Source organism: Apodemus sylvaticus, chromosome 12 (assembly GCF_947179515.1).
Source record: "Apodemus sylvaticus chromosome 12, mApoSyl1.1, whole genome shotgun sequence".
NCBI classification, from domain to species: domain Eukaryota; kingdom Metazoa; phylum Chordata; class Mammalia; order Rodentia; family Muridae; genus Apodemus; species Apodemus sylvaticus.
In genome coordinates, this window is record NC_067483.1 from 86,456,949 (window position 1) to 86,478,999 (window position 22,051).

At 44.9% G+C, this 22,051-nt stretch overlaps 1 protein-coding gene across 3 annotated transcripts in view; it reads right to left on the minus strand.

Annotated features, from left to right (window-relative positions):
• Smyd3 (SET and MYND domain containing 3) overlaps positions 1–22,051 on the minus strand; it is a 563,480-nt gene that overhangs the window by 64,987 nt on the left and 476,442 nt on the right. Inside the window, exon 11 of one of the 3 annotated variants that reach the window (XM_052199950.1) lies at positions 14,483–14,618. The exons of the other annotated variants lie outside the window; for them this stretch is intronic. Within the exon in view, the coding sequence (XP_052055910.1) occupies positions 14,510–14,618 (109 nt within the window). The 3' untranslated portion in view covers positions 14,483–14,509. Of the gene's footprint in view, positions 1–14,482; positions 14,619–22,051 lie in introns of those variants that run through there. 3 annotated transcript variants of the gene reach the window in all.

Genomic DNA, 22,051 nt, shown 5'->3' on the forward strand with positions numbered 1-22,051 from the left:
GAAGGTGAGTAAATTATATGGCATGTGAATTACCTCTCAATAAAACTGTCAAAATGCATAGTCTACTACAGAAACACGCAGAGAGCTGGAGGAAGAGGTCCTCCACGGCTGCCGAGTGTGAGAGGAAAATGCCACAGCTGGTTATTTTCCCACCAATCTACTCAAAGGACTTCTCTGGGGAATGTTCTGGACCAAATGAGTGGTCACAGAGACTGATTAACAAACGCTGTCCAGACTATAATACAAAGGAAGAATCTTACAAAGAACAGATTTTCAACCCCACAAATAACACTTAGCCACTAATACGACAAAGGAGTAATGGACCTACATACAGAACGAAGAACATTTCATTTGATAACCAGAACACTTGCTCTAAACCAGAAGAGACAGTGTGCTGGTCAGTTTTATAACGCTGAGCCAGATCACCTGAGACAACCGAATCAGTAAGAGGAAATATTTCATTTGTCCCCTAGTTTTGGAGGTTTCAGTTCATAGTCTCATCAACACAAATGCTCTGAGTTCCTTCACTGAACCCCACCTGTTAAAGGCTCCACGCTGGGAATGTAGGGAGGAGCATTCAAGATCTAATGTAGGGAGAACAGGAGTTTCTTTCTTCTTTCTCTCTAGCAACGCCCGTACTACACTGCAGAAGTTGCATTTACAGCAAGATGTATGTACTTGGCTTGGTGAGCAGCTTCCCAGCTCCAGACCCAACCTGCTTTCTCCACAATCATTAAGTCTCGGCTTTGTCTCATCACACATAGCAGTGTCAATAACAAATAGAGTGCACAGGCCTCTCAACCAAGTGAGCTTATCTCAAGTCAAAAAATAAAAAAATAAAATAAAGATTAAAATCAGAAGCCTGGCTCCATATACCTGCGTGAATGACAAACTCGACATTACAGGAGGGCCTGCCCACCCGAGTTACTGTTCTCCTGCAATGACAGGCTTCTGCCTTATGTATGACTTGGCAGGACAAGGTACTGATATATGTCACTACATGCATGAACTTTGAAAATACGCTGCATGAAAGAGTGCCTGGGCTAACAGATGACTGTTCTTCGCAATGGAAATATACCAAGGACCCCAAAGGATGCATTAGTTAAGATGTAGCTTTCTGTTCACAGTAATGGAAGCCTAGCTGTGACATGTGCACAGCAAGAAATTAAGCGGCTTTCCGCATCTGCGGCATGAGAAGGAGTAGCCTTTGCTGAGGATGTCTTCCCGGACTCCTCGTCCCTGGCTAGTTCAGGCACATGTTTGAGTAATTGCTCTCTCATTAGGACTCCGCCATGAGCGGTGCCGGCTCTGCCCTCCCAGCCTTGTCCCAGGAGAGCCATTAACAACCCGAGGTTTCCATCAGCTGGAAATGTACCTGCCAGGCGGCTCACCTCCTGCATCACTCACACAAAGGTGCGGACGTTTACACTGAGTTCTCGGTGGCGGCGCTGCGGAGGATTTTTCATTTGGTTGAAGTTGTTTTCAGTGTTTTCTTGTTTTCCAGTGATTGAAGGTCAAGCCCGGAGCAGGGGCTGGTATTAATAAAGCCTCTGTGAGGGGCAACCACTGAAGTGACAACTTAACTCATCACTGGCCAGGGGAGCGGAAATACCACCAACCAAGTCTGTGTGGGCAGTCATCAAACTGGCTGTGGCTAAAATGGTGCTGATCCTGCAGAAGGCCAAAGGAGGTCAGCGCAGAATAGCGTGTGAACTGGAATCTTTACAGGGATTTGTCCAGACAGTGCACAAAAAGGGCTTTGTTTCTGCTATTGGTGACAGGTACCAGGTTCTTGGAGAGATACTTCATGGAGGAGTGAGGCACCTGCCCATCACATCCACCCACACCCATCAGTTTTACTTTCTGATACAAGAGCAAGAAATCCGGGGATCCTTCGCACATTGGTCTTAATGGGATCCATTTCATCTAACTGGTCTCTGGTTCAGGAACCACTTGAAAGTACTTAGGCCACACTGTATGGTGCACTGACATGAGAACAATTGCACACTCAAAAAATCCACAAAGCATAGCTGTGCAACACTTCCCTTTCCATACCTAACAGCTCTTGGAACTCTTGGGAACTCAGATTGAAAAGCCCTACTCTAGCAAGCAGAATGGGATACCCTTCTCCAAAGTGCAATCTGTGGAAGCCCGGGCTTCCGTGGGCAGTTAACGATAGTAAAATGGGCTCCAATCTTGTCTCATTTCTGTGGTTCTAAAAAAAATCTCAACATAAGCTCCTTGTGGACGTTATAACAAAAGCCTCCTTTTTGGTGGGGGCAGCAGAGTTGGGCAACTGTTTTTTTTTTTTTTAATTTTTAATTATATGTCTGCACTGGGCTATGCTATTGTATTGCCAGTTCCTCTGAGAGGAAAGGCTCCTTCCTCAGAGCTCCTGATCAGGACACAAGATGTTCTAAAGAGAGGTAAACATTCCATCCTGCAGCAAGCTCAGGAAGTAAACTATAGAGTCTTCAGGAAGTCCCTGAAACTGACCAGATTCACTAGGCCCCTCCCTCTGCAAATACATTTAAGCAATAAGGACTGTGGAGAGTTATTCTCACACAAGCTACCTGAAGAACTTCAGAGAACATAACTGCCTGGAAGGGACACCCTCCAAACCACTGCAAACTGTAGTGTGCTCCAGGGTTCTAGCTTTCATAAGCCATCACCATGCTGCATTGGGCTCTTGGTGATAACAACTGTCTTCATGTCATTTTTCCTCCTGCAATCCTCTCACCTACACTTATATAAGCAGCTCCCGCAAAACTCGTCAGCTCACCAGTTGGACTTTGGTGAGATGCTTCTGAGTTTTAAATATTTTCAGACTTTTAGAATAGTTGCATATATATATGTGTGTGTATATATACACACACACACACACACACACACACATATACAGTGATCCCAGGGGGATTGTGAAGAAAGTCTAATACACATTTTATTTATGTTCACATGATATCATAGTCTGAACATCACTTTATAGATATTCTAAATGATTTCATATCTGAAAGCAAGTTTCACAGTATGGCATTTTGTACATGGTAGCATATTTGAACTCTAACAGAAGCTTTGGCTTTTAGAGCATTTCTTAGGAGGAATGTTCAAGGCATACTGACTTTGCTTCAGAGTTGGCTGGGAATTCTTGACAGACAGACTCTTGGGGATTAGGTGCTATAGTGCAGATCATCAGATCGCTAAGCCTTTCTGTTAACAGCATGGTCACCAGCCTGTGGCATCGCTGGGATATGGTGAACTTTTAGGAGGTTGGGCCTAGTAGGCAGAAGTCAGGTAGCTGGGGTATGCCTATGAGAGGAATTTTGTCTTCTTGACAGCCATGAAGTAAAAAGGCCTTCCCTACTACATGATCACATCATGACACACCATGTTGCCATAGCAACAGGGTCATATTCCCATTCACTGAATCCTCCAAAGATGCTAGTTAGAATGAGCTTTTCCTCTCTCAGTTGACAGACGTAGGTGTTTGTTCCAGTGATGGGAAGCTGAACGGTAAGAACTCTTCACAGGGAGCAGCCAGCTTTCCAGGAACCCTCACGCCACCTCTTGGTCACACTGATGCTTCTGATTCTTAGAGGCCTGGTGAGTTCCTTTGCTTTTAACTACTTCTTGCATGTGATGGAAAATGGACCTTCCTATTGCTGACACCCTTTTAAAGATTTAATGATTTTAGATTAATAGAATATTATGACAGTAGCACAGAGAGTCCCCATGAGTCCCATCCTCAGGTTCCTGCTAGCAATGTCTTACACTACTGAGCAACATTTGCCAAAATGGAAAAACTAGTCTTGGAATGTTATTGTTGATTAACTCCAGATGCTAACTGACTCTTGTGAGTTTCCCAGTAGTGCAATCTTGTTGTGCTGGAATCTGCAATATCCACCCTGTCTCCCCAGCTCCCACTGTCCTACATGTCTCAGTCTTCCCTGACAGCTGTGAAGAACAGTGTCGGGTGCCCTGCACAACAACTTATGACCTTGGTTCATCTCTTGTTTCTCTCAGTACTTGGCAGTGTTCTCATTGTATCAGATCCCAGAGACTACATACCCTCCTCCCACCACCAATGAGGCTAGCCTCAACTCGGGGACGGAGCTTGCCAAGTTTCTCTGCTTGCAAGGTGCAGCTGTCTTTTTCCTTTTGTGAGAATGTTCTAAAATATAAGATATACTAAAAGGCTCTCTTTAACTTAATGCTCAGATTGTAGGCCCCTTATTATAAGGACTCACACAATACTATTATAGCAATAGGCAGAGATATTCATGAAAAAGGCCAGGACCCCTACTGTTTGTGCAGGCAAGGACAGGCTCTTTTCCTCTCATCTGAACTCCGCCCCTCCTTGCCAGCTTGGTGCTGGGCGGGTCCATTTTGACCAGAGCTGGTGGACTGTGTGGGGCTGTGGCAAGGAACCAGATAGAGTCAGTCCCAGGATCCCACCACCTGAACCTCAACCCCTATGCTCACCCGATTCCCACACTGCCTCTGTCAACCAGTAAATAATACTTACTACTCCACAAGTTAACGTGATCACACAGCCCTTGACAGCCTTCTCTTCAACAAAACGTACTAACCTCATCTGGTGAAGTGAGAATTGAGGAAAGGGTACTGAGTCAAGGCCTCTCAGCTCCTAATGACTGGGCTGTTTGCCTAAAAGTTGCTCTAGAGAACCTCTGATGTTCTTAGCCACTGTCTGATACATTTAAATGGATTTATTTGGCCTCTGATATGCCTGGGCTATAGATGGGTGGACTTTCTCAAGGTCCTATGGAATGGTTGTTCCTTGGAAACACATTGAGAAGTACCTTGTCTGCATGGGCAGCCAGGCCCTGAAACAATGACCCCTTCCCCTCCCAAGGTCACACTAGAACTGCTCAAAATTGCACTATGAACAGGGACAGGCTACACCCCAGCACACCCTCAACTTAACTACCCTGTAGGTAGCAAGATCCATCTGGGCTCTTGAAGAGTGGGCTTCAGCTTTGGCCTCCATCTCTGAGGAATAACACACTTGGCATCTGGCAGGCTGGAGATGTAAAAACCAAATCCTGACAGACATCCTAGGCAACCTCAGTTCACAGTCCTGGGGAGCCCTGTGGTGACAAATGTCCTCTTGGGGCCACAGCAGCATTCCTGGTAACCTTCATTTCAGCTCGTGAGCACACGGCCAAAGAGGAAACCCAATGTTGTTCAGACCCAGGCTTTGCCTCAGCTACTGACAAGGTCTTTGAGGACATGGGATTATGTTTTTCCTTGCAAATGACAACATTAGGCATGCAGCGTGTACACACAGGTGTACAGGGCCATCCATCAAATAAATAACTCACACAGGGAGTCTCTGGGGGAAGTCCCCATTATAGGAATTTGGGCCTTTTAATTATAAGATAAGGTAAGCAGAGATAAATAAGGATAGCCATTCATCTGTCGTCTTTTATCAAATGAAGACTGGTGTGGGATTTCCCCCTCAGTGCTGGGAATGGAAAATCCCAGGACTTCCTGCATGCCAGGCAGGAGCTGCGCTTTACCACTGAGCTCTAGACCCAGCCCTGCATGGTAGAGAAACCAAAGAGACCATGACAACAGGACTTATGAGATTAAAACTTAAATAGATTAGAGTCCAAATAGACAGAATGGGGGTGGGAGGAGCCAAAGGAGGTCCTTTGTTAGTTTATGCAAGGACCGGAAGGGCAGGAGAACCAAAGCACAGGTGAGTTCCACCTGGAGCAGGTGGATGGCCACTGAGGTCTTACCTTCTGGGTACCAGCGGACTGCTGTGTTGCTAGTGCTTAGCAAACAGACTTTGACAGTCAGAGCTTCCACACTTTGGCCTCAAGCACCACTGACTCTCACAATACATTTGTCCCTTAAAGGCAGGCCGAAGAAGGACCAGTCTGAAGACTCAGTGGAATAGATGGACTGGAGAGTGTGCTTTAGAAAGACCCATAGGGCAGTGTGATGGTGGTGCACACCTGTAATCCCAGCACTCGGAAGGCAGAGGCAGGCCTGTGAGTTTGAGGCCAGCCTGGTCTACAGAGCGTGCTCCAGGACAGCTAGGGCCACACAAAAAAACCTTGTCTCAAAAAAAAAAAGTGTGTGTGTTGGGGAGGGGGAGGGATAAGACTTACTCAGGTAGTATCCAGAGGAACAGTGGCAGGGGAGGGAAGGGGTACAAACGGAAAAGACAGAAAAAGAAAGTGGGGGTGTCTCTAACCAACTTCATTCCAGACTTGGCTATCACCAGAACCAATGAACTCAGATCATCAACTAACCTTGGGGACAGTGACAGGCCTGCACTCTTCATGTTACTTGTCTGCCTTGTTGCCTGCCCAGAGCCACAGGTGGGTCCAGGGTGGCCCAGGAACGCCCTTTTCAATCACTTGATCCTTCTTGTATCTTCTAGAAGGCGAGCCTGGGAGTCAGCCTGCTTCCCCCCAGATACAAGGGTCCTAGCTCCAACGGATCATTAGCCATTCTGCAGGGTGTCACCTCCCAGGCCTCTCCCAAACCACTGGTTTTATTAAGTTAGAAATAGGTCTACACCTCTTGGCTAGTTATATATATTTCTGTGGCCAGCACGGGAGGGTGATCCTGTTTGGACTGGATATGGAGGCAGGGATTAAGGAGGGTGAGAGAGAATTAGATGAGCCCCAGTTTAGTCCAATTCAGCCTGACTGGAAAAGCTGAGGGACGCTGGCTTCAAGTAAAGCTCAGCTCTGAGATCCTGATATGCCCAGTGCTTTCCATCCCTGTGCTCACGTACAACCTATGGTCACACTACCGAGCTTGGGGCCTGGTTAGACCATTCTTCAAAAAGGGCATCTTCCTGAGAGAGAAGTTTCTTCAGGAAGACTGATTTCAGGCACCACTAAAGGGCACCTGAGGCACACATGTGTAGTCACGGTCTTGTGTTCCATCTGCTGTTAGCCATGTCTCCAGGAGCTGTTTATGTTAGCTGCTGACAGACGATTGCTGCTGTATAGCATGCATCCTTAAGTTTCATACAGTGAGGAGGAGGGACTTAGCACTGTCTCACTCCCAGGAACTAACACCATCATCACCACGCTGTCTTAATGTAGATTTGTGCTGGCTCTGGTCCCTTATTCTGAGCCTTCTGCTGTCACCAGTGTTGAAAACCCTTGACCAAGCAGAGGGATTCAATAGCCTTTGCTTTTGCTTTGCCCAGGAATCAGAATGCAGGATGAAGCCCACTGGGCCCACTGGGCCCAAGCAGTCAGAGTTTATCAGGAATGGGAGGGATATTTCAAATGACATAAGATTTAATTAACGCTGAAAAAGCATTTGACAAAATTCAGCATCCTTTCATGCTTAAAGTCTTGGAAAGAACAGGAATTCAAGGCCCATAACAAAACATAGTAAAAGCAATATACAGCAAACCGGTAGCCAGCATCAAACTAAAACTAAATGGAGAGAAACTTGTAGCAATCCCACTAAAATCAGGGACTAGACAGGGCTGCCCCCCTTTCTCCTTATCTTTTCAATATTGTGCTTGAGGTACTAGCTCGGGCAATTCAACAACATAAGGAGGTCAAAGGGATACAAATTGGAAAGGAAGAAGTCAAACTATCATTATTTGCAGATGATATGATAGTCTACCTAAGTGACCCAAAAAAACTCCACTAGAGAACTCCTACAGCTGATAAACAACTTCAGCAAAGTGGCTGGTTATAAAACCAACTCAAGCAAATCAGTAGCCTTTCTATACTAAAAGGATAAGCAGGCTAAGAAAGAAATTAGGGAACTGACACTCTTCACAATAGCCACAAACAGTATAAAGTACCTTGGGGTGACTCTTACCAAACATGTGAAAGATCTGTATGACAAGAACTTCAAGACTCTGAAGAAGGAAATGGAAGAAGACCTCAAAAAATGGAAAAACCTCCCATGCTCATGGATCAGCAGGATTAATATAGTTAAAATGGCCATTTTGCCAAAAGCAATATACAAATTCAACACAATACCCATCAAAATCCCAATTCAATTCTTCATAGAGTTAGAAAGAGCAATTCTCAAATTCATCTAGAATAAGAAAAAACCCAGGATAGCTAAAACTATACTCAACAATAAAAGAAATTTTGGGGGAATCAGTATCCCTGACCTAAAGCAATAGTACCGAGCAATAGTGTTAAAAACTGCATGGTATTGGCACAGTGACAGGCAGGCAGATCAATGGAACAGGATTGAAGATCCAGAAATGAACCCACACACCTATGGCCACTTGATCCTCGACAAAGGGGCTGAAAACATACAATGGAAAAAAGATAGCCTTTTCAACAAATGGTGCTGGTTCAACTGGAGGTCAGCATGTAGGAGAATGCGAATTGATCCATCCTTGTCTCCTTGTACTAAGCTCAACTCCAAATGGATCAAGGACCTCCACATAAAGCCAGACACTCTGAAGCTAATAGAAAAGACACTGGGAAAGACCCTTGAGGACATCGGTACAGAGGGAAAGTTCCTGAACAGAACACCAATAGCATATGCTCTAAGATCAAGAATTGACAAATGGGACCTCATAAAATTACAAAGTTTCTGTAAAGCAAAGGACACCATCAAAAGGACAAATCTGCAACCAACAAATTGGGAAAAGATCTTCACCAACCCTACATCAGATAGAGGGCTAATATCCAATATATACAAAGAATTCAAGAAGTTAGACTCCAGAAAACCAAATAACCCTATTAAAAAATGGGGTACAGAGTTAAACAAAGAATTCTCACCTGAAGAACTTCGGATAGCAGAGAAACATCTTAAAAAATGCTCAACTTCATTAGTCATCAAGGAAATGTAAATCAAAAGAACCCTGAGATTTCACCTTACACCAGTCAGAATGGCTAAGATTAAAAATTCAGGAGACAGCAGGTGTTGGTGAGGATGTGGAGAAAGAGGAACACTCCTCCACTGCTGGTGGGGTTGCCAATTGGTACAACCACTCTGGAAATCAGTCTGGCGGTTCCTCAGAAAACTGGGCATGGCACTTCCGAAAGATCCTGCTATACCACTCCTGGGCATATACCCAGAGGATTCCCCAGCATGTAATAAGGATTTATGCTCCACAATGTTCATAGCAGCCCTATTTATGATAGCCAGAAGCTGGAAAGAACCTAGGTTTCCCTCAACAGAAGAATGGATGCAAAAAATGTGGTATATAGATATATATAAAATGGAGTACTATTCAGCCATTAGAAACAATGAATTCATGAAATTCTTAGGCAAATGGATGGAGCTGGAGAACATCATACTAAGTGAGGTAACCCAGTCTCAAAAGATCAATCATGGTATGCACTCACTAATAAGTGGATTATTAGCCTGGAAAACTGGAATACCCAAAACATAATCCACATATCAAATGAGGTACAAGAAGAATGGAGGAGTGGCCCCTGGTTCTGGAAAGACTCAGTGTAGCAGTATAGGGGAATACCAGAATAGGGAAGTGGGAAGGGGTGGGTGGGAGAATAGGGGGAGGAAAGGGGGCTTATGTGACTTTCGGGGAGTGGGGGACCAGAAAAGGGGAAATCATTTGAAATGTAAATAAAAATATATCGAATGAAATAAAAAAAATGGCACAGTTGAAAAATTTATATATTGAATATGCTATAGAAGGTGGAGGCGTGGCCTGGTGATCCAGGGCACGTGTGAAGCCCTGGGTTCTGTTCCCAGCCCAGCGTATAAGTATGCATATACATACGCCCTCTCGGGAAGATTTATCCAGCAGAGTATCAAAATATAGCCATGATCAGAACAGTAATGGACATGAAGTGTCCTGTAGTGCAAGGAGACTGCATGGCTTGGTTCTTAGATTATGGGAAAGTCCTACGTGGCTGTGCATGAGGACGGAGTCAATGGCTATGCACCAATTGGGAAGCAAATATTCTAATGCTGTAGTGAGCTGTGGTGAGTTGAGATCCTAGGACAAGGATATGCAGGGGAAGAGGGGATGAAAATTAGCTTCAGCAACCTTTGCATTAAATTGCTTTGAAATTGCTTTTTTCTCTCTACAGGAACTTGTTTATATAGCACAGACTGGCCTGGAGCTTGCAGTCCCGAAGCCACCTATTATCCTGAGTGCTGGGCCCCCCACATGTGTGGCATCACACCAGACCGACTTCTGAATCCATCACTGTTACCAGCCTGGAGTGACAACATCAGAGTAGGGAAGGGGCTTAGTGAGTGTGAAACTCACCCATCAGTGCGAGGGGTACCTCAGCCTGGAGCTGCCTGGAGACTTCTGTTAGCTCTGATAATTGAGCCCCGCCTTCTAACAGACAGAAACCATCTCTTCCAGGCACCACCGGCTCAGATTTTTTTTTTAATTTTTTTTATTCGATATAATTTATTTACATTTCAAATGATTTCCCCTTTTCTAGCCCCCCCACTCCCCGAAAGTCCCGTAAGCCCCCTTCTCTTCCCCTGTCCTCCCACCCACCCCTTCCCACTTCCCCGTTCTGGTTTTGCTGAATACTGTTTCACTGAGTCTTTCCAGAACCAGGGGCCACTCCTCCTACTCAAAACACATAGTGCGTGTCTGAAAAAAGGCAACCATGAAATATGCTGCATTGGAAAGTTGAAAAGCAAGGAGGGTCAGTGAATTCTCTGCAGAGTCTGCAGCTTGACACAACGGCACGCGCTATTCACCTCCGCAGGGCAGACATTGATTTTCCCACCTGGGAGCTGCACTGAATTAGCTGGCGGCTGGAAGTCCAATCTCCATGATCTCTGAGCCCTTTCAGTCCCCAAGGAACTTACATTTTATTTAAAGTCTCTGAAACAACATGAGATGAAAAGTCTCACTGAGAAACCGAAATGGAGAGGAGAATTCAGTATTTTTGTTGCTCAGAGAAAATAATTTCAAAGGTATTTCATAACTGAAACTGAGGTATGTGAGGGCATGCAGAGTTCTTGGCTCAGTTCCACTTGGCCAAAAGGGCAGTCTCCCTCTACCCACTGTGACGCCAGGGTCACCTCAAGGAGGGCCTTGTTCCGTGTCCTAGGATCATGGACACGGGTTTGACTCTGAAGCTGCCCGTCATCTTGAAGGACAGGTAGTTGGAAGAATGTTTCAAGTGTGAGACATTTCACCCCTTACTGGGTGTGTGGCCTTGGGTAAGGCACTCAGCTCTCCTGTCCACAGCTTTCAACTCTAAATGGAGACAAATCACATCTGTTGTATGCAGAAGGATGGATCTAGGTTTAATACAGAAGGTCGCTCATTTAAAAAAAAAAGGTGTCAAAAATTTGAATGGTTGGCTGAAGTAATCGTCAAAAGATAGCCTACTAGAAAGGAGTTGAAGATGCCTGATATCTCTTGGCTTAGTGCTGATGAAGAGGTTTTTAAGGTTTGGGAAAACTGCCATGCTAGAGTGGGTGCTCTGTAAAACCTAATCCTCCACAATGGGAAGGCCCACAAGACATGTCCTTCACTAATCCTACAAGAAACAAAATAGCGAGAGGGGCACCAGCACATTAGAAGAGCTTTGTGTTGCCCTTTTCTTTGTGGCAGACCTGAGGGTTGGAGATGCTGCTGCTCAGTTGGATGTAACAGGTTCGGCTGGGTCCCAAAGCAGCAGGGGCCAGGTGGCAGTACTAAATTGCCAAAGCAAGGTGATCCTAGATAACTATTATAATGGCAGCATAGACAACCCAGTGACAATATGAAGTGACCCATAATGGATAGCACTGGCAAAGGAAGTTTTATCATGATGCGACCTGAGTGGACCTCTGGTATTAACTAATCAGTCATGATGTTTCCAGGCATGAAACAGATCAAACAACAAACAAACAAACAAACAAACTGCTGCAATTTTTTGATCTGTGTAAGCAGAGTTCTCAAACAAATGAAAGAAAGGCTAGATTGGATTGTGGCAAATCTCAGCCTTTGAACCAATTTCTAGACTTGAGCCAGTTTGAAGACTCAGAACTCCTTGTATGATGGGGTGCCCAGGTTCCCCTGAGGAAATATCTTGATAAAATGCCTACAAGTTTTGCTGTTTGCTGTTCCCTAGTCCTTCCTTGAGGGACCTACAGCCTTTTACACTGGGAGAAAAAGCATTCAATCTTTCTGGGGTCTTTTGGATACTAGATCTGAATTGATGCTGATTCTGGGAGACACCAAGAAACATTGGGGCCCTTGAGTTAAAGCAGGGGTTCATGGAGGTTTGTTGATTAATGGAGTTCTGGCTAAAGTCTTACTTAACAGTAGGTCCAGTAGGTCCCGGAACTTATCCTGGAGTGATTTCCCCAGTTCCAGCAAGTGTGATTGGAACAGACTTTTCTCCATATTGGCAGAATTCCCACACTGGTTCCCTGACCTATGGAGTGAGGGCTATTATGGTTAGAAAGGTCAAATGGAAGTTGCTTCTACCAAGAAAATGGTGACTCAAAGATAGTATAACATCCCAGGAGGAATTTCAAAAATTAGTGCCTCCATCAAGGACTTGAAAGACTCAGGGGTGGTGGTTCCCACCACATCTCTCTCTCTAACTCTCTTATCTGGCCAGTGAGGAGACAGATGGATCATGGAGAATGTTAGTTGACCACTGAAAATCTAATCTGATTACGGTGGCTGTTCCAGATGTGGTATGCAGATTAACACATCCTGGTACATGATATGCAGCTATTGATCTAATGAATGCCTTTCTCTCAGTACCTCTCCATTAGGACCATCAGAAGCAACCTGCTTTCAATTGGCAAGGCCAAGGGTATACACATTTATACCTCAAGGATATACTAACTCTCTAGCCCTGTGTCATAAATTAATTAAAAGGGATTATGGTCATCTGTCTCTTTCACAAAATATCACATTGGTCCACTAAATTGATGATACTATGCTGATTGGACCAAGTGTGCAGAAAGTAGCAAGCAGTTTGGATGTGCTGGTAATACATATGTATATATCACAGAATGGAAAATAAATCAAACCAAAATTCAAGGGCCTTCTAGATAAGTAAAATTCTTCTTAGGAGGCCGGTGGTTTCGGACATGCAGACACCCCTTCTAAGATGAAGGATAAGTTATTGCATCTGGTCCCTCTACCACCGAGTGCAATGTTTAGTGCGCCTATTTGGATTGTGGAAACAGCACATTCCTCACTTGGATATGTTACTCCAGCCCACATACCAAGTGACTCAGAAAGCTGCTCGCTTTGTTGAGGGGTGGGGTGGGACTGAAATAGGAGAGGGCTCCTCAACAGGTCCAGGATGCTGTGCAGTCTGCCCCACCACTTGAACCAGCAGACCTGATACTTGAGGTATCAGTGGCAGATAGATATGCCGTTTGGAGCATTTGACAGCCCACTATAGGAGAATCACAGAAGATACCTTTGGGATTTTAGAGAAAGGCTCTACCATCATCTACAGACAACTAAGTTCCTTTAAAGAGATAGTTATGGGCTTCCTATGAGACTGAATGTTTTATAATGGGCTACCAAGTAACCATATGACATGGGCTAGTCAGCATTATCTGATCCACCAAGCTATAAAATAGTAAGTGTACAGCAGCAATCGATTATCAAAAGACAGTGGTGTACACGTGATTAGGCCCTCCGCAGGGCCTGAAAGGAAAAGCAAGCGACATGAAGAAATCGCCCAACTGCATACTCCCGTTATAATGGTGTCTACTGTAAGCATGCTCTTATAGCCTCATGGGGTGTTGCTTATGATCACTTGACTGAGGAAGGGAAGACTCGGGTCTGCTATACTGATGTTTCTGCCATATTATGCATGCATCACTCAGAAATGGGTGGCTGCAGCATCACAACAACTTTCTGAGACAACTGTGCAAGATACCAGCCAAGGGAAATCCTGACAGTGGGCAGAGCTTGGGGCAGTACATGTGGTCACAGGCTTTGTTTGGAAGGAGAAACACCCCGATGTACAATTGTTCACTGTTTCATGGGTTGTAGCCAGAGGTTGGCTGGATGGTCAGAGACCTAGAAAGAGCATAATTGGAAGGTAGGTGAGAAAGACATCAGGGAAAAAGTCTGTGGATAGATCTCTTCAAAATGGCTATAGGATGTGAAAATGACTTGACTCCCATGTAAATGTTCATCAAAAAATGACTTTGGCAGAGGGGAAGTGCAACAATCAAGTAGATAGGATGACCCGTTCTGTGGACCATCAGCCTCTTTACCCAGCCATCCCTGTCATTGCCCAATATGGGCCCTGAACAAAGTGACCATGGTGGCAACAATGGGGGTTATGCATGGACTCAACAACATGGATTTCCACTCACCAAGGCTGATCTGGCTGCAGCTGCTGCTGAATGCCAGATCTGCCAGCAGCAGAGACCAACACTGAGCCCCAGATATGGCACCATTCACCATGGTGACTAGCCACTGACCCAGTGGCAGGTTGAGTACATAGATTGCTTCCTCTGTTGAAAGGATAATGGTCTGTCCTTACCAGATCAGATGCTTATTGTAATTCTGTAATTGGTAGACTTACAGAATGCCTAATTCACTGTCATTGTATTCTGCACAGCATCATTTCTGATGAAGGCACTCACTTCCCAGCCAGAGAAATCTGACAGTGGGCCCACGATGATGGAATCCACTGGTCTTATATGTCCTCTGCCACCCTGTAGCATCTGGCCTGACAGAAAGATAAAATGGCCTTTTGTAGACACGGTTACAGTGCCAATTAGGTGACAGCAGCCTGAATGACAGGGGCAGGGCTCTCTAGAAGGTGGTGTATGATTGAAATCAGTGTCCAATAATACAGTAGTTAGTTTCTTCCATAACCAGGATCCACGGGTCTGGGAATCAAGGCATGAAAAAAGGAATAGTACCATTCACGATCATCCCTAGCGGCCCACTTGGAAAATTTTTGCTTCCTGTTCTCTTGACCCAAAATTCCGCTGGCCTCAAAATTTTGGCCTAAGAGTGAGAAGTGCTCCTGCCAGGAACGTTCCATTGGATTGGACAGAGATGGCACCCTGGCCACGTCGGACTTTTAATGGCCTTAAGCCAACAAGCTATGAAAGGAATAACAGTGTTTAGAGAGATGACTGATTCAGATTACTAAGGAAAAATTGGATTGCCTCTCCACAGTGGAGCTGAGAAAGATTATATCTAAAGAATAGGAGACACTTTAGGGTGTCTCTTGTGGTGCCATGTCTGTGATTAAGGTCAATGAGAAACTATAACAGCCTAATGCAGACAGGATAAGAAAGGGTACAGATTCTTCAGGAATGAAGGTATGGGTCACTCCTTTAGGAAAAGAGCCAAAACCTGCTGAGTTGCATGCTGAAGGTGGATGAAACACAGAATACTTAGTAGAGGAAGGTAGCTATAAATACTAGCTAAGCCATATGACCAGTTGCAGAAACAAGGACTATGACCAACATGAGTGTTTCTATCATATTTTGTTAAGAATGTGGTTTGCATAGAAATTTGTCTTTTCTTTCCTCAATTTCTTTATTATATAATGTAGCATCAATTAAGAGAATTTTTGTTGTTATCATACTTAAATTTGGAGATGATCAAAAGAATGTCCCTTAAAGAACATTGCTATGTATTATAAAATTTGTAATGTGTTGGTGGTTGTATGAGAGACAGTTATATCATTTTAGGTGGAATTATTGTGAGGGGCCGCCCGTTGCTCCTGCAAACTCCATTACAAGGTGGCGTTCGCATCTAGCTAAAATGTATCATTAACCGGCGAACAAATCAGTGCGCATGCCTGAAGTGATGTAACGTCCTTCGGTCTCTGCCTACCTCGTGGCGTAATATGGGATGATGAGCTGCAACCAATTAGGAAGTGCCACGTCCTAGGTGGGCTTACCAGCCTATATAAGGGACGGTTTTTCAGACCGTTGGAGTCTCCGTGGTTGTAAGCTTATGCTCTGCCTCTCAAGAGCCATTAAAGCATTCTACAGAAGGAACCTGAGTGTGCCGCGTCGTTTTGCTGGCGAGACGGTAGCGCGGGACAACTGGTGCAGAAAACCCGGGAATACGACCAGACCATCGTCAGCACCAAAGTGGAGACCCCTTAAATTCAGGTTTCAGAACTGTAGGGAAAGACGTTCAGAGAGGTATGTTTTTTCTGGACTTGGGCTTGAGTTTCCTCCGCTTCAGGAAGATAGTATTGAGGCCTTGGTTATTGTTCTAGGGGCACTTGTGGCAACATTTGTATCCATCAAGGTTGGTGTTAAGTGCAATAAGACCGAAGTAGATACTTTCGCTTTCCAGGCAGGTTTTTACTTTCGCTTTCCGCGCAGGTTTTTAGATTGCCAACCGAAAGCTCAGATGCCTGCTCCGGCTCACTAACTTTGGCCTCTTGGAATAAGCTGGGTAGGGACCTCGTTAGACGAATGGAGGAAGTGTTCTTGAGGAAGTCCAGGATAGCATGTCAGAAACTGAACGCAGTGAGAGGTTAGGCGCGCAAAGGAAGAAAAAGGGCCCAGTATAAGGAAAATGGACCTCCCGGAAAGTCTGCTGACAAGGGAGAGTATTCTAAGGAACCCAGTATAAGGAAAATGGACCTCCCGGAAAGTCTGCTGACAAGGGAGCGTATTCTAAGGAACCTAGATATAAGGAAAACGGCCCTCCCGGAAAGTCTGCTGACAAGGGAGCGTATTTTAAGGAACCTAGAGACTCTTTATTTTTTGAAAAGTCGGACAAGGGGACTAATTTATACCCCGTCCGAGAGCTGAAAGCTCTGCAATTAAGTAGTTCAGACAGCCCTGGAAGCTCAGAGGATGAAAGCCTCAACTCTGAGGAGGAGGCTGAGCTAGATGAGGAAGTGGCAGAATATGAAGAGGAGAGTTATCATCATTTGCAGGGCAATAAAAGACACCAAAGACATTCATATTATGGGATAGCCGCTTCACAGGTGGTCCCTTCGGCACCCCCTCTGTATGAGGTCCACCGAGGATCCTTATCCCTCCTACCTGATAAGGTGAGAAGGAAGCTACGCTCGGCCTTCCCTGTTTTTGAAGGCCTAGAGGACGGGCGGGTATATGCGCCCGTGGAATATAATCAGATAAAAGAATTAGCAGAATCAGTCAGAAAGTATGGCGTTTGCGCCAATTTTACATTAGCACAACTGGATAGGTTGGCAAGAGATTCTATGACACCTGCTGATTGGCAGACAGTGGCCAAAGCCACGCTTAGCAGCATGGGCCAATACATGGAATGGAAGGCCCTCTGGCACGAAGCAGCTCAAGAGCAAGCTAGAGCCAATGCTGCATCTTTAACACCAGAACAACAGGAGTGGACTTTTGACATGCTGACAGGGCAGGGGCGCTATGCGACTAACCAGACTAATTTCCCCTGGGGGGCATATCAGCAAGTTTCGGGTACTGCCATCAGGGCCTGGAAGGCACTCTCTAGGAGGGGAGAAGGGAGCAACCAATTAACAAAGATTATACAGGGGACTCAGGAGCCTTTTTCCGACTTCGTGGCTAGGATGACAGAAGCGGCAGGACGCATTTTTGGGGACTCTGAGACAGCCATGCCTTTTATTGAGCAGCTCATTTTTGAACAAGCCACTCAGGAGTGCCGCACAGCTATTGCCCCAAGGAAGAACAAAGGGCTGCAAGATTGGCTCAGAATCTGCAGAGAATTAGGAGGCCCCTTTACCAATGCAGGGCTAGCGGCTGCCATTTTACAATCCCAGAGGCACCCCCCTAAGGGGCCCAACAAAAGGGTTTGCTATAACTGTGGGAAGCCCAGACACATGAAAAGAGATTGCCGAAATCAAAGGGCTCCCCCTGCTCTCTGTACCCGCTGCGGCAAGGGCTATCATAAGGCGGACCTGTGTCACTCGGTCAGGGATCTGAGAGGTAATATCATCCCTCCTAGAGAGACCCCCACAAATGAGGATCCAAAAAACGGGGTAGCGGGCCCATGGTCCCAGGGCCCACAAAGATATGGGAACCAGTTTATCAAAGCCCAGGGGAGAGCCCCCTTGGGGATGGCGCAAGAATGGACTTGCACGCCTCCTCCAACTTCTTATTGATGCCTCAAATGGGAGTACAGCCCATACCTGTTCAATTGCCTACATCACTGCCTCAAGGGATTGTAGGGCTCCTTCTAGGCCGGGGGTCACTTACTCTACAGGGATTAATTGTTCACCCTGGCATAATTGATAATCAACATACCCCAGAGATTCAGGTTCTGTGCTCTAGCCCCAAAGGTGTATTTTCTATAAGTAAAGGAGATAGGATAGCTCAACTGCTGCTCCTTCCGAGTACCTATCAGGAGCCCAGGAGCGAGCAGATGGGATCTTCAGGTTGGGACTCAACCTATTTGGTTGTCAGCTTACAAGATAGACCGAAGCTGCTCCTACAAGTTAATGGCAAAAGTTTTGAAGGTATTCTAGACACTGGGGTGGATAAGAGCATCATCTCTTCCCATTGGTGGCCAAGGTCTTGGCCAATTACCGAAGCCTCACATTCATTACTAATTTGTCTAAGAATCTTTTTCAGTTCATTTTTCAGTTCATTTTGCAGAATTGGACTTCTGAGTTTGAGCAGACGCTTCGAGAGTTAAGGATGGCCGTGCTCCAGATCAACTCCACATGTCTTGCTGTCATCTTGGATCTCTTCGGCCGTCTCCTATTTCAAAGAATGAGTGGGGGTTGGATTGTTTGGCTAGGCTGTCTGCTGCGGACTGGTGTTTCTCCTATGAATGGTGTGCAGACTCAGAACCCAAAATAAGCGAGACAAGGTGGCTATTACTCAGGCGCTTGCAGCCCTGGAACATGGGGCTTCCACTGACGTATGGTTAACTATGCTCAAGCAATAGATCGCTGACCGGACAGCTCTTGCACGCCCGGAACTCAGGTTCATTGCACTGGGCAGAGTGTCCAACACAGCACCCAAGGAGGGTTGTTGAACAAGGTATCGCACAGAGGGCCACTATCCCTCTGAGAGACATGTTGTTCCGCATAAGGGTTGCCTGCCCAAGTCTCCCTTTCCCAGAAAAACGGCAGAGGACAGGTCGAGAGTATCTCGGGCTCCAGAATAGGCCTAGGGATAACTCCCGCACATGGTCTGATCAATATTTTTAGCTGGGAGGTGCGACCACTGTCTCTACCCTCTCTATTGGGAGATCTATTTGCTGCATAATAAAACAAAAAGAGGGAGATGTGAGGGGCCGCCCGTTGCTCCTGCAAACTCCATTACAAGGTGGCGTTCGCATCTAGCTAAAATGTATCATTAACCGGCGAACAAATCAGTGCGCATGCCTGAAGTGATGTAACGTCCTTCGGTCTCTGCCTACCTCGTGGCGTAATATGGGATGATGAGCTGCAACCAATTAGGAAGTGCCACGTCCTAGGCGGGCTTACCAGCCTATATAAGGGACGGTTTTTCAGACCGTTGGAGTCTCCGTGGTTGTAAGCTTATGCTCTGCCTCTCAAGAGCCATTAAAGCATTCTACAGAAGGAACCTGAGTGTGCCGCGTCGAGACGGTAGCGCGGGACAATTATGACCTTGTTGAATGTATAACATGTTTGTGATTATATGTGGGATACTTATATCATGTTAAGCATAAATATGGCAGGTAACTGTTTTCATTTTGAAATTAAGTACAGCATAAGGGGATATTATTGTGTGTCAAGTTAATAGGGGGTGGTTGTGATGGCTATTACTGATTGTCAACTTGACTACATCTGGAATTAATTAAAACCCAAGTGGTTGGATTCACCTGTGAGGGACTGTTTTCTGGGAAGACCCACTTTTTATGGGTCTTTTGAGATAGGAAGGTATACCTTTAATTCAGACTTTTTAGGTGGGAAGATGCACATTTAGTCTTGGCCACACCTCCTGCTGGCAGGCTATACAAAGGACGTGGAAGAAGGGAGCTTGCTTTCTTTGCCTGTTTGCTCTTGCTCTTACTGGTGAGTCCTTTCCTTCACTGGCATTAGAGTCTACTTCTTCAGGACTCCAGCGTATGCTGGAGACCAGTGAAGACATCCAGCCTTGTGGACTTTCTGTTCATAGACAGCCAAAGTTGGACTAGCTGGACTATATATAGACTATAAGTCTATAAGCAACTCTAATAAATCCACAATATATGTTCATTCATTGTATCAGTTTTGTCCCTCTGAAATCTCGAGTCTAGAAAACCCCTAATACAGGAACCATCCCTCCGTCCTACGGCAACACCAGGACCAATTCAAGGCATACCTTGCTATGTGCACTGAACCTACCAATGCATAGCTACTGTGTGCACTGAATCTACCAATGTAAAACACCTATCGTGTTCTAGGTCAACTCATACAGGAAACAACTGTAAACAGAACAAACAGTATTCTAGCATATGATCATCTACAACAGAATGTTCACTAACCGTGGCCACAAAGTAAAGCAGTACAACACAGAGCAGTAGAGCAACCCATCTGCCCTAGTTCCTCTCTGGCCTCTCTGGGGTCCTGATCCCCACCTCTGGTTTCCCTTCCTTCCCTACCAGAGGCTTCTTACTGCCTTTCATTCCGAGAGCCCAGAGCTATAAGCCAGGCTTTCTAAACCTTTATTTCAAATATGAAGGTATAGTCATAGCCTAGTTTATGGGGTGGGAGTAGCTTGTGTTTGAGAAGATTGGAGAGTACGGGCATAAACTCAGGGGGTGTGCGGTGTAGAATCAGAGCCACTGGACTGTGTATTACATGGAGGGATTATGTATATGTGATTTATATCAAGAAACTTGTTTTAAAATATAAGCTATGAAGAAAAAGCTCAAACTCAAAACAAACAAAAAAAATTAACAAGGAAAAATAGGGCCAAAACTGATCTTAAAGAAAATTAAGATCATCTAGCAAATGAAAGAGAATTCCCAGTGTAGGGAATGCCAGAGCCGGAAGATGGTGGTGGGTGGGTGGTTGGGTGGGGAGCACCCTCATAGAGATGGGGGAGGGGATGGGAGATAGAGTTTCCAAAGGGGAGACCTGGAAAGGGGATAACATTTGAAATATAAATAAAGAAAATATCCAATAAAAAGAAAAGAATAAATAAATGAATAAATTAAATTAAATACTTAGGTTTCCAAGATGCAAAATCTACAAAAGTTTTTAAAAGAAAAGGAGGGAGGAGCTATACGTCAAAGATCAAGATTATATTCCTATAAATTAAAAAAATAAATTTGATGAAATACAAAATCCAATTAATGACCTGGAGGATAAAAATCCCAGATAGCCTCTAGAACACAAAGCCAGAGATGCAAGACATAAAAACATAGCTTAACAAGTGACCAGTACGTCTTCAGAAAAACAGAGAAGACTAAATTAGAAAAGAAAATAGACAAATTTCAACAGGGATAATAGCAAGACAAGAGTCTTTAAAACAAAATGGCCTTGCATGAATGAAAGAAAAATACGCTTAGGCCTAAACACATCAAAGAGCCATTCCTGAAGCTCGCAGAAGGACAAAGTGGGCAGATCAAAGGAAGTGAGTCCAACAGGCTCCCGAGACAATGCTCGCAGGAGCCTGGCAACAGGTCTTTGTGACTGTCATTGAAAATGACTTTGAATTGAGAATTGTATATTCAAGTCCTCTGTGGCGAGTGAGGGAGACAAACCTCCATCTTCCATAGTCAGAAACAAGGGAAGCTAGCTACAGCTCAGAGAATGAGAAAATCTATAGTATGCTGTTTGATGTTTCAAGGAAGCCAATAAAAAGAATGATTTTTTCTTTTTAATGTAAAGCGTGATGAGAGTTGGAAAAAAATAGAATACATTTTGTTAGGTTTATCTGTTGTTTATTTATTTATTTATTTATTTATTTATTTATTTATTTATTTATTGCTTGTTTGTTTGGTGGGGTCTTACATAGCAAAGGCTGGTTTTGAACTTGTGATGTAGTTAGGACTGACCTTCAGTTCCTGACAACTCCATCTTCCCAGTGTTGTGATTACAAGCATGGACCACCACCCTTGGCTTATTTAAGTCCTCTGTGGTGTGTGTGTGTGTGTGTGTGTGTGTGTGAGTGTGTGTGTATGTGTGTTAAAATAATTTTGATAGCAGATAAACGTTTGAAAATGTTACTTAGGGGATCATAACAAATAGAAATGATGTCAGGAAGG